At 42.2% G+C, this 12,114-nt stretch overlaps 1 protein-coding gene and 1 long non-coding RNA gene across 5 annotated transcripts in view; one reads left to right on the top strand and one right to left on the bottom strand.

The window, feature by feature from the left end:
• Positions 1-3,934, bottom strand: part of LOC134519544 (cytosolic carboxypeptidase 6) — a 969,057-nt gene extending 965,123 nt beyond the window's left edge. For all 3 annotated transcript variants that reach the window (XM_063343896.1, XM_063343897.1, XM_063343899.1), the window contains exon 1: positions 3,891-3,934. In XM_063343896.1, the coding sequence (XP_063199966.1) occupies positions 3,891-3,933 (43 nt within the window). In that variant the 5' untranslated portion in view covers position 3,934. The remainder of the gene's footprint in view (positions 1-3,890) is intronic.
• Positions 3,935-4,043: 109 nt separating this feature from the next.
• Positions 4,044-10,459, top strand: LOC134519628 (uncharacterized). Of its 2 annotated transcripts, none has more exons than XR_010072267.1 (3): positions 4,044-4,103; positions 4,854-4,923; positions 8,310-10,459. It is a non-coding gene; the product is annotated as an uncharacterized LOC134519628 (long non-coding RNA). The 2 variants fall into 2 exon arrangements; XR_010072266.1 differs by lacking the exon at positions 8,310-10,459 and adding an exon at positions 5,405-5,477.
• The last annotated feature ends 1,655 nt before the right edge of the window (positions 10,460-12,114 follow it).

The following is a 12,114-nucleotide window of genomic DNA, read 5'->3' as shown; positions in this document are numbered from 1 at the left end:
TTTGACCTACTCCTAAACCTTCCATAGAGAAGTTAACATGGTCCTCTTTGCTACAGAACTGGAAAAATAACATTGATCTGTTTTCGAAGAAACTTAACTGAACTGGCCATCTGGCTATATCCCCTATCTTCCACAGGTTTGAGACATCAAGGTCAGCTGAGCGGAACAACTGGAAGTCAAACCAAGAAGCTCCTGAAAGGAACAAACTAGTCTGAATCACTTTCATTCTCCTGCAGACTTCATTTGTGAAGATTTAAGTTGCTTTTAATTTGGATTCTCAGCTTGAGGCATGAGGCTTCAGCCTGGAAACCCAAACAGGGAAGCATACAAACTTACAGTTTATTGCAGAAAGCTGATTTGAGCGGTTCCAAGAAAACAGCTAGAACTAAGGAGCCAGCTGCAATGGGAAAATGATTGATTAATCCAGGGTAAAGCAAGTTGATTCGCAGCACTCTAACTGAACATGAGAACAAAGAAACTATTTTGACGGATTAGATCAGATGTCTGCCTAGTCCAGAGAAGACAGCACCAGAATACGAACTCCATAGTAGATAGATGTGAGATAACCTACCTTCCGTATTAAGTCTCAATCTCATTTGAAACACACAGATTGTCTTAAACCATGATGTAGAAAATAACAGCATAACAGTAAAATAAAAGCTGATGGTAGTCCCTTCTCTGAAGTACTTTGCGCAATTCTGTGTGTCCTAATGCCCCTCCCTAACAAAAAAAAAAAAAGTTTAAAAATTCGCAAAAACTACTACAGAAACAAAAATATTCTACATGACAAAGGAATTGAAATATGAAAAGATTTTAATATATGGAAACAATAAGTATAATTACCACTGTAAAACAGATTAACAGATTTACTTTCCTGTAACAGAAGAATAAGCAGATACTAATAAAACTGAAATGAAAAATTCTGACATTGTAAAAAGGTATGTTTTCCATAAAGTATAATTCATATATTGAACCTCTTGACACCATATACTTTCAAAGCTAAGAGTTTAGAGGGGTTGTAAGCATCTTAGATGTACATAATTCAGTATCAGATAATATTTAGGAAGAAACTTAATTTTTAGAATCACCTTTCTGTAAGTGCACATTATGTTTTTTCTGACATCTTTCCCTGATGCTGACTCTTGTCAAACACAGGTTACTGAATTAAACCAGTAAAGAATGGACCATAACAGTAATCTGTGTTACTATAAAGCATGGGTAAGTTACCTTTAATTTCTCTGTAACTCAGTTAACTCCATCCCAGTGAAACCATGACGTTCAGTTTTCTCATTTGAAAATTACAAATAACAATCAATATTTCAAGATGCGAAGATAAGACTTAGTTATTACTTGTGTTTTCTGATCCAGGAATAAAAACATGATGTTGCTGTAAAAACAAAACAGCAGGTATAATATAGTCATACTGGTTAAATCAATTCATATGGTTTGAACAATGTTCAGTCCTTTTGTAATGGCTTTATTCTCCTTGCATGCATACTAAAAATTTAAATTTGTGCAAAATGCAGGTTCCAGAGCTAGATTCCTATATCTCCTAAAGACTGGTCCAGACTTGATGTATCATGAAGACATACTAAGAAGTCAGGATGCACCAAGAACAAGAACATTCCCCAATTATGTTACATGTACATCAACAGTGTCAGTGTCTTCCAGCACTAAGGGGACTAACAGATTCTTTAGGGCATCTGTCATGGATCCCTAAAAGAAGAGTTTACCCTTGTCTGTCTTTACCCCTGTCTGTACCCTTAGTGTCAGGTCGCAGTCAGAAACAAAAGTTTAGGGGGAAAAAGAAAAAAAAAAAAACAACCCAAACCACCCCACCTATTTTTTTTGCCACAGCCTGCTTTCCATGTCCTTTCTTAAAAATAGGCCAAGATCACAAGTTTGCTCCCCAAGCCCCATTGATGTCTGAAAGTTTTGTGTCTTTCTCCTATTTTTGTGGATCTTTTCATTTTTAATTCCTCACCTGGTTTCTCAAAAAAAGAAGGACCTGCAAATTAAGACTTTCAAAATGGCCAGACAAGCATTGCAAAACTTAAGTGGATGTGCATCAGGAACATGCAACTAAACGTGATTTCAGCACAAGCTGAAACACAACATTTATGAGAAAATCATTGACTAGTTAGCTGCAATGGTTAAATGTGGAAAAAGTTCTGGACAAGGTTAAAAATAAAAAGCAAATACTGTAAGGCTGCAGATTAATATAGCAGAGAACACAATATAAAAGTAAGTTTATGCGCTTATATGGGACTAGTAGGAAAGTTACATTATATGTTAAAGAAAGTTACTGACGACAGCACAGGCATAGGTAGATGGAGTAGGTAGGAAAGCTGACAAAGTCAAACGGTCACTGGAGATTTGTTTCCTGTTTTACAGCGCAGTCAGAGCTCATCAGCTGTGTTTAGTAGTGTGGCACAACACAGCGGATGAAAATAATCACCTGCCTCATGGACAAGTTTAATGTACAATAAACTTTACAGTGTGGTTTCAGGTGTTCATAAACAGCATGGCTGAAGAGAGGGAATCAAGAAACTTATGGCCAATCCATTTCGATGCAGCCATCAATGTAGCTCATATTGTTTCCCAGAGCACAACAGCATTTCCCATATTTATCACTTTTTTTCACCTTAAGTGGCCCAAAAGTTCAAAATCAGTTTTATGGATAATGCATCTTCATTTGGAGCCACTTCTGAGGCTGAAAAGCACATGCACAGCAGCTAACACAGCAGGCTAGGAAAATTAACTTTTGGTCCAGGAACCCAGATAATTTATGTATGATGCTGTGGGATCATAATATTCAGAAAAACTCATTATCTTTGTTTCATCCTCCAAATGTTAATATCTTTAATTTTCATTAATTTATTTTGGGGGCTTTTGTTTTCATGTGGGTTGGAAAAGACCTTAACTGTGTTTTGTTACAATAGGAAAGACCGCTGTACCTACACGATTCTTATCATTCGTGAGGAAAGACAAAACTTCAGTTTCACCAACAAACTTATCCTCCCATACACTGGGAGGATATCCACACATATCCACCCATAACACAATGGTTAGAGCCATTGTTAATATATCCTGAATAGGAAGAATACCATTTGGAAGCTTCCTTAAAGAGAACCTTGCAGAATAAGGTATGTGAGATGTAAGGTGTTGGGCACGCTGCCCCTCTGCAGCCGCCAGGTTCTTTACACCTCCTGGGACAAGTCAAACAGCACCTGCAGGTCAATCCCCAAGCGATCAACCGTCTGGCGCCATTTCAATTCCAACACCATGTCTTCACATACAATTTTTTCATTCTAAATCGAGCAGGTCGTGGTTTCTTGTGTGAGGGGAACTCCTGCGCACCACCGTTTTGCTCCGCTCTTCACCACCGCCACCTTTGCCCCCTGTGCGGGGAGGATGGCCCGCAGCGCGGGCTGCCCCACCATCAGCTTCTTCCTCTGCACAACCGGGGCTCTCCCCCACATTTTGTCTGCTGGGTGAGGAGGGCTCTCGCCCTCCCGCCTTCCTCCCCACAACGGGGCAATCCCCCCCCTCCCCCCCAGGCAGGGCTGGACAGCCTGGGGGTTATTCCCCCTCTCCCTGCCTGAAGGGACACTCCCCACGACCACCTCTCCCCCGGGAAGATGCTCCTCATCCCCCAAGGGAAGATGCCTCGCCCTCCTCCACAGCTCCCTGGGCAGGGGCCTCTGCCCCGGGCCCCTTCTCCACCTCACTGCCTTCGGCCAGGAGGCGCTTCCCGCCCTTTCCCCGGAAAGAAGGGCTCCGTCCCCGGCACTCCGAGGCGAGGCGGGCCCCCGCTACTGCCAGAAGCCCCTGGAGAAGGGGGGCTCTTCCCCTCTCCCCCCGCCCAGGCGACTGCGGCTGGCACTGACCCGTCTCTGCCGTCCTGCTCCTCTCCGCCATATTTGTTGTCATCCCCCCCCTCACCCCCCCAACACGGCGCGAGACGCTGCCTGGCCGTCGCCATGGCAACACACGTCACCGCCAGGGGAGTCCCGCGCCCCCGCCTCCCTCCCCGCCCGCCCGCCCGCCCACAGGCCGCCATGGCGGAGCGGGGGCGGCGGGACCTGATGGACGGTGCCCGGGTAAAGCTTTCCCGGCGCCCCGGGGAGCACGGCCGGGCCCGGGGATGCAGAGTGTTTCTTCCCCTGGTCACCCAGGCCGGCGGCCGCCGCGGTGCTGGCGGGTGGGGCGGCCGTGCGTGGCGGGGATGGAGGGGGAGCCGGCGCTGCGTGAGGGGCGGGAACGGCCGTGCGTGAGGAGAGCCCGGCCGGCCCCTCAGAGCCTCTCGACACCGGTGTTTACAAGCGCTGGTCGCCCAGGGAGGGAAGGGTTTGTTATCTTCTCCCTGGTGACTCTCTGACTCGGCAATTACAGTAACAGCGCCCCGGAGGAGGGGGGTAGTAGCCGGGGGCCTGAGCCCCCAGCCGGGCCTCGCTCCCCGCCCGCGGGGAGTCGGGTCTGGCCCTGCGGTAGTCAGAGGGCTCCGAGGAGGAGCAATTGTGGAGCTCGTTGCGGAGGTGCACGTCCCCCTCCAGCCAGATCAGGGAGCAACTGCAGCCTTGCAGCCCGGAGGGGAGCGGGGGGGGCAGAGGGGCCTGGCGGCCGGTTTGGGTTAGGGGTCTCTGTCGCCCCAGTGGGGAAGGGAGCGCGTTCTTTGCTCTGGTTTCCATCCTGATACACTGGGGTGGAGCAGAGACACTACAAGGAGGCGCTCTTTGGGCAGAGATGGCAAATGCATGTGTGTGTGACTACCCCACCCTGCCCAAAATCTCAGCAGGTGAGTCTGATGATGTGGCAGTTATGTCAACTTTTTTTTTTTTTTTTTACTTAAGGCAGCCCAATGGGGAGCTTCATTATGTGTGTGAGTGTTGCCCGTCTGTCTCCTTGTCCCAGACCTAGCAGGTGAGCCTGACCATATGGCAAATACAGTGATGCTTCCTGGGGACGGGAGGGTTTCTGTGTGTGTGTTTGCAGGCCCACTGGGTGACACTCACCATGTGGCAAACACAGCAATGAAGTCTTTGGTGCAAAGGGGCTAATTATGTGTGTGTTTCCCAAGAGACCCAGCAGGTTGGGTCTGATCATGCGTGTCTCACTAATGCAAGACTGAGACGGAAGTTTCATTGTGCATCATCAACACAGACAAACTCCAAACTCTCAGAAGCGAGGCTAGCCATGGGACAAGGACAGTGTTAAAAGCACAAGCATCAAGGCCTAGAATCATGTATATTTGCATACAGAGGCAGATATGGGGGTGAACGCACCCCAAACTGGTGGCTGTTAAAACTGTGAAACAGGCAGTATGTGTGCAGTGTTAAGCAATGGAAACAGGCAGGACTGTTTCTATGACTATGTACACATTTACTTGTTTGTTTTCTTCTAGCTAGTGAATTAACATAACCACTTCCTAGTGCCCAATGACTAGTCAGTGAAGCACTCCAAGCTTAAAAATCAAGGCAAGTAAAATTGCATCTTTCTTCATCTGAAGTTCTGTTCTTTAAAGATCACTTTGTCTCTCTGTAGCTGGTATGTGCCTTTTCTGCTCCAGTTCAACTCCTGTTAACAAGACTCACATGGATAATAATAATACCTGCAGCTTCTACATGCTTAGATTTTTCTTTAGGGTCAGTTGCTTCCTTTTTCCATGGCTTTTGCGGCCTTGTTCATCCTTCTTTCAGTTCATAGTTATTTGGTTGGTTTTACAGCATCTGTTTTTGTGGTTTGCCTTTCTTTGCTGTTTCCTTTCTTTTTCAGCAGCACTTAGTCTCTTTCCTTTATCTACTTCTCTTCACTGTCAGTATCTTATTTTAGTATTATATAAGCTAATTTAATATTACTTCAGCTATATTCCTTGCCGGTGACTTGATGAAATACCTGTCTAAAGTGGTGTACCAAGGAGGCTTTGTGATGGGGTTAGAAGATAAACCCTTGCACAGAAGAACATAAGAGCATGGATACTGCTCTTTGTTCAGCAAGGATCATCTAGTTCCAAGCTCTGGTAAACATTTTCTAGACTTTTCCCTCTGCAATCTTCATAAACCGTAGGTGGTCACTAGCACACAACAAAGGCTGATTTGTCTCACTGCTGACAGTGAACTACAGTAAGTAGACACCCCCCACACATCCTCTCCCTCATACTCTTTCTCCAGGCTACCAGATCACCCAGGCCCTGTGCTCTTCCTTGTTTGTTGCTGGGCAAATGATCCTGGGACATCCCTCTTCAGAATATGCCACATGTACTCTGGTCTCTTTCTGCTGTCCATTCAGATCTCATGGCTGGTTGTTTATATTAAATGTTCTTGCACATCCATTGAGAAACATCATCAGCACCAATTCAGGCTTAACATAGACAAAAACATTCTCTCCTGGAATCTCTCCATGTGTGTCTCCTACCTGTCTGTCTGTCACAAAAAACGAACCTGATTCCTTTTCCTCTTTACTTCTCTAATCTTTTATCAGTTCTGGCTTTGTCTTTCTCTTTAAAAAGGTGACTGTATCAGTAGCTAGGACACTTTTGCTTCTGGTCATCCTTTATCCTGCTACAACGTCTTTCTTTTAGGTTCCCTGCCATTTCCCATCTCAGCCCTCTTTCAAGTAATTTCTCATATTAGTATTACTTACCTCTTCATTGATTCATCTAAACTTTCCTTTTTATTTTTTCTTAAGGTCTTACACAGTTATGGCCGAGTCTGCAGCTCTAGTCTGGTTTCTTATCATGTCCCCGTGTCCCCTTATTCCCTTTGTTCTACTTGCTATTCCAACTTTAGTGTCCCCTCATCCATATTTCATTCCTATCTATTAATACTTATATAGCATTTTTCATCTGTAAATTTCTAAGAATTAAGTGCCTGTGGAGAAGCCTTCTGTATCAGTTCTTCAGATGACCTCTTTATTCACATTTCTCTGAGAGACTCAATTCTATGGTGACCACAAATACTAATCCAAAGGCCTTTTGCATCTAACTGCCATTCTATTAACTTAACTCAGTAACCTGCAAGAAGGTCTATTGAAATCCAAGACATCTGGGGGAAAGCACTTTTTCCAGTCAAATTAGCTCTTCTGAGTTAACACACTTGAAAAACCTAGAAATGCCACACTCATTTTTTCAGTCTGAGTTTAATGCTATGTTATAGTCGCCTCACCAAGCTGAAATGGTGTTAAATATAGATGATATGCAGTCTTTCCAAAAACAGTAAGATAATTTGACAAGAGAGAACTGGAAAGTTCATATAGAAAGGTTTTTTTGAAAATAGAAGGATAACTGAATGGTGTAACTTGAAGAATAAGGGCTGAAGAATGAGGGAAAATAGTACTCAGGAGAAGCAGTTGCTCGTTTTTATTTATGCATTTTTAGAGCACCTGAAAATATGTTACGGTGCCCGTTAGTACAAAGATGTCTTTGATCCCTGCCCTTCCAAAGCTGATTTTGGACATCACAAAGCAAAGACTAACACAACAGCGTTGCAAAACGCTGCTGCCCTGGTTATCTTCATAATCGCTGTTTCAGCCATTTTCCTCACTTCAACGTATCGCTCCCCTCTTTCAGCAGCTTAGCAAGCAAAAGCTACTTCACTTTTGTGGCTCTTTACAGCTTATTCCCACCCTACCGTCTTTTAATATCCTATAGAGAAATCAACGTCTTCCCCCCACACATTTCATTCAGTAATAACTCTCTACTTGTTACATTTTCAAACCAGCACCTTCATGCTTTCCCTTGCTGCTGCTTCTCACTCCCACTCACCTAATTTTCCTCCTTCAAATCCCTCCCTAAAAATCTCCTATGCTGTGATGTCTACTGAAGGAATGATAATGAATAGTCAGCCGTGTGCCAAGATTTACTGTCTATCATGGTGACTAGTCTTGTCGTCTTCTGATCTGTCTCTTGCAACCACTTCTTGTGTTGGGCTGAATGTGAGTTGAAGCAGGCCCCCTCTTTTTGACATGTTAGTTATGGGTGCTGGAGTGGACTCTTAAAATCCATTATATAAACAAATAAAACCAAATTGAAGCAACGGAAATAAAAATGGAAATGCCAGCCAAACCCAGGAAGATTAGGCAATAATTCAGTTATGATTCATCAGCTTAGGTAAATTTACATAAAAATTAATGTGATTGACAACTCCGTTACAAATATTGAGAAAGAAATTATTTTTCTAAATTCAGATTTGTACCATTTCTCTATTTATAATCTATAAGGACTTGAGAAGTATGTTTTACTTTTTTATCTGTGCTTATATTTGAAACATTAGGTATTCTGTCTTTTTTGTTTGTTTATCTTTTGTCTGCAGCCCGCAAGACTGTGTGGTGACTAAAGAACGTGAGAAAGCATAATACCACAAGAGCAAAGACTGAAAGGAAAAAAGATTTCTGATTGCTTTTTTTTTTTAACGACTATAATTCAAATAAGTTGAAGATAGAATGATTTGCATTACACATTCAATACTTTCGATTCAACTTGAGGTGGCTGCTGTCAATACATATCTGTTGAAACCCCAAAGATATTCCAAGAAAATCAATAAAAATCCAATTTTACAATCCTGATATTTTCAGAGTGTTTAAAAAATTGGCAAAAAACTACCCTTTTTTATACATTACAGAAAAGCCAGTAAGGTGCATTATTGATTTTTCACAAATTGTTTTTAAGTGACTGTTAAGGCTGGATGAGAACAAGAAGCTAGTGTACTAACACAAGTTTTGCACGCGTTTGACACACCACGTATATGGTATGGTGTATGGTATGGTTCTTTAAAGTGGGTATTTAAAAATCCAAGTGTAATTGTAGAAATCATGTAATTACTTTTTTTTGTATCAGATTCCCTGTGTAGAATGAAGTAGTGCATGCATTCAAGTATATGTTCTAAGGGTACTTCAACTTTGACCGCTGTCAGAGAAAAGGCCGTTACAATATTTCTGCTACAAACGTGCCATCAATGTTGTCTGTGCAAGCAGAGAAGGTACAATGCAAATTAAAATAAGAGAAAGGAAGGAAGAAAAGGAAGGAAGAAAAGGAAGGAAGAAAAGGAAGGAAGAAAAGGAAGGAAGAAAAGGAAGGAAGAAAAGGAAGGAAGAAAAGGAAGGAAGAAAAGGAAGGAAGAAAAGGAAGGAAGACGGGGGGAAAAAAAAAAAAGTCTGGTCAGAGTTTTTAGCCAGGATGTCATGGTCTGGTGGATTGAGACAGAAAATTAATAAAGGAAAAAAGAGAGCCAAAAGGAAAAACCAAAGCCTAGACTGAGGTAGCAAAAATGAAGTGAATTTTAAAACATGCATATATAGTGGAGGAATGCTATAATCTTGTTATTGTAACCTTGATCCACTCTTTCTCTTCTTCCAGCATTTATCGCTCTCATTAGTTATGTAGTGTCTAAAAGCAGATTGTAAATTTCTTGTGTCAGGACAGTGTCATTAATGTATTCTGAACATGCCTAGTATAACTTTAGATGTTGTATACAAAAATAATATCATCTTTTGGGGTTTTCTGTATTATTTCTAAGCATAGGAAAAATTAAGATGCAGCAAGCCTGGAAAGGTCAAACTGTGTCTCCCCTCATTCTGTGCATGACTTCAGAAATAATCAAAAAGTTATGCTGAGATAACTGATATGAAACCTGAGACACCGTGATCACAAAACTTGGATCAATTTGTGCCCATGCGGGCGAAGCATCATCTCATTTCACTCCTGAAAATATTTTTTTTAATTTTACATTTTATGGATATTTTGAACTGTTTGTTCCTAACAATTGTCCTCACGGATGTGCATCAATATTGTGTAATTACACAGAGAAACTGTCAGCCTGCAGGAACCCAGTCGGTAAATTACAACTGTACTGAGAGCGGAAGGGGAGCAAGTTGTGACTCCAGGATTTTGAGCGCTACCTTCCTTTTCTGCTCTTCCGCAAGCACTTTTGAGCTTGTAAAAGTGGTGGACTGCCAACGTGTGGTGCTTTCTCAGACCCGCTTCCTTTCTCTTTCACTGCTCCTCGGAGCAGGGCAGAGCTTTGCTGAGGGCTGGGTTGCCCATGTGCACTTATGGCCTGCCTCTGGCTAGGACGGGAAAGAACGGTCAGTGCCAGCCCCCCAGGTGCAGAATGGAAAAAGAAATGTTACCCAAGGACAGGTAAAAATGCTTACTATTACAATCCTGATATTTTTCAATTATTTTCAGGAAATAACCTTCATTTTTAAGTTCCCAACAGAAAGGTATACATGTGTATACGATAAAAGTTCACTTTTTCTGGGAAAGATGAAGGGCTGAGTCAGTTCTCCTGGATTTGAACCTGTGGATCGAGACAGGTCAGGAATTTCAAACCTCAAGTGTGATGCTAAGCAAGAATTACAACACTGCGCCATTCAGAAGCAGGTAGAAGGGGCCCAAAGAGCTCTCCTACGCTGGAACCCTGCAATTCCCTGGAAGCTGTCAGTAGTGAAAGTACTTTCAAGTATCTTTTAATCATGTAACTGCTAAATAAACTGTTACTTTGCGGGTATTTCCAAGGGGTCTACCTGATCCTGATACGGTCCTGGTGGCAGTGACTACTACGCCTAAGCTTAGAAATTAAAATATATGCTTCTGTGATGTTTTCATATATTTATTGAAAATTATTTAATATCTAAGTATTAGTTTTTCATTAATATTTCTGTATTACTAGGGACATTTTCCAGACTCTGTCCTGTATTTATACAGACACATTTTATGCATTGTGTTTTAATATTCTATGAACTCTACAATTCTCCTCTATCTTTTAGTCCTTTTTAGCATCTACTTTGTTAAAATTCTTTTAATGTAGCTAGTGAACATCTGGAAAGATGAGAGAGGTAGAATCAGAACTTAGTTTGGGATTAACTGAACAATTGTTTGCTGTCTTGACACTAATTATTGGGCTCCCAACTGAAATTTCATTCTTTAGCAGAGAGTTCATAATGGATTTAGGAACCATGTTAAGTTCCATATTTTTTAAATAAATTCGTGATTTGGTTTCAGTTACAATTTCTCAAGGTTCCAGTGGCACAGAAAAAGGAGCAGCAATCTGAGAGACAATCACTAGATGTAGCAGCTGGGAGAGAGGAGGTAAACTGAAATTGCAGGAATTTACTTTAGACTGCAATAAGCTTATGTTCGCTAACACATGGCAACTAATACACGATAAAATCCCAGTGCAGAAAGGCCATTTTTAGTTTTCACATTTGTTAGCAGATCATGGTAAACAGTTGGCTCACCCTAATGTGCACTTGTCTTCCCTAGGATTTTTTTCACGTGCTAAGTGGCAAGGAACTGTCTTTTTCTCCTATCATGTACAAGGCCTACAAGTGCTCAGATAGGACTGAAATAGATCTAGGCCAACTTAAGCCACGTGGACTAACAATCATCTTTTTTTTTTTTTTTTTTCCTTTTAAAAGCATCCAAGGAAGGAATTCAGAGGCTGCAGGTAGATTGCTTTTGGTAGTTAAGTTCACGTGTGGGCTCGAGGTACGCCCGTTGTTTTTGCTCTGTACTTGTGCAAGAACACCGTTGGCTTGCCAGTCATTCCGTAAACCATGCAGGGCCACCAAAAGAAGTCCTTGTAGTGCAAAATATTATCAACATTGGTCTTTAATAATAGTACAATAAGGAAAACTCAAGCCCATAGCAGCACACCAAACAGCTTAGAAAAGGGATAATGGGAGGTCAGAGCCATTCTCTGTGGACTCCAGGGTACAGAGTAAAGCAAAATATGGGGCCTACCACGGCCAACCACCTTCTAGTGGGTGCTGCCCATGCAAACTTCAGCCTGACCATCTTGAGATAGGCAGAGATCTGGCTTCAGCATCGTTAGAGAATCGTTACACCAACTACATTCAAAATCGCATTTTAAAATCACTATTTTATGTGTTTGAAGACATAAAACACACAGCATCTTTTCTTTAATTTCTGCTTATTTTGGCCAAGTAATATAAAAAATCTAGTTATTCCTGACCACTGTGATTACCAAAGTTGTTTCCCTTGTTATAGCTAGCAATGCTGAGAAATGGATATTCAGTAAGACATAATCACACCCAGTTATCTGTCCCCAACCTTGAAAATAGAGTCTGTAGAAAAATTTACATGAAGTTTTTGAA

The sequence above is a fragment of the Chroicocephalus ridibundus genome, chromosome 8, assembly GCF_963924245.1.
Source record: "Chroicocephalus ridibundus chromosome 8, bChrRid1.1, whole genome shotgun sequence".
In the NCBI taxonomy this organism is placed as follows: domain Eukaryota; kingdom Metazoa; phylum Chordata; class Aves; order Charadriiformes; family Laridae; genus Chroicocephalus; species Chroicocephalus ridibundus.
The sequence above is the reverse complement of the archived record's forward strand: the minus strand, read 5'-3'. Positions and strand labels throughout refer to the sequence as shown.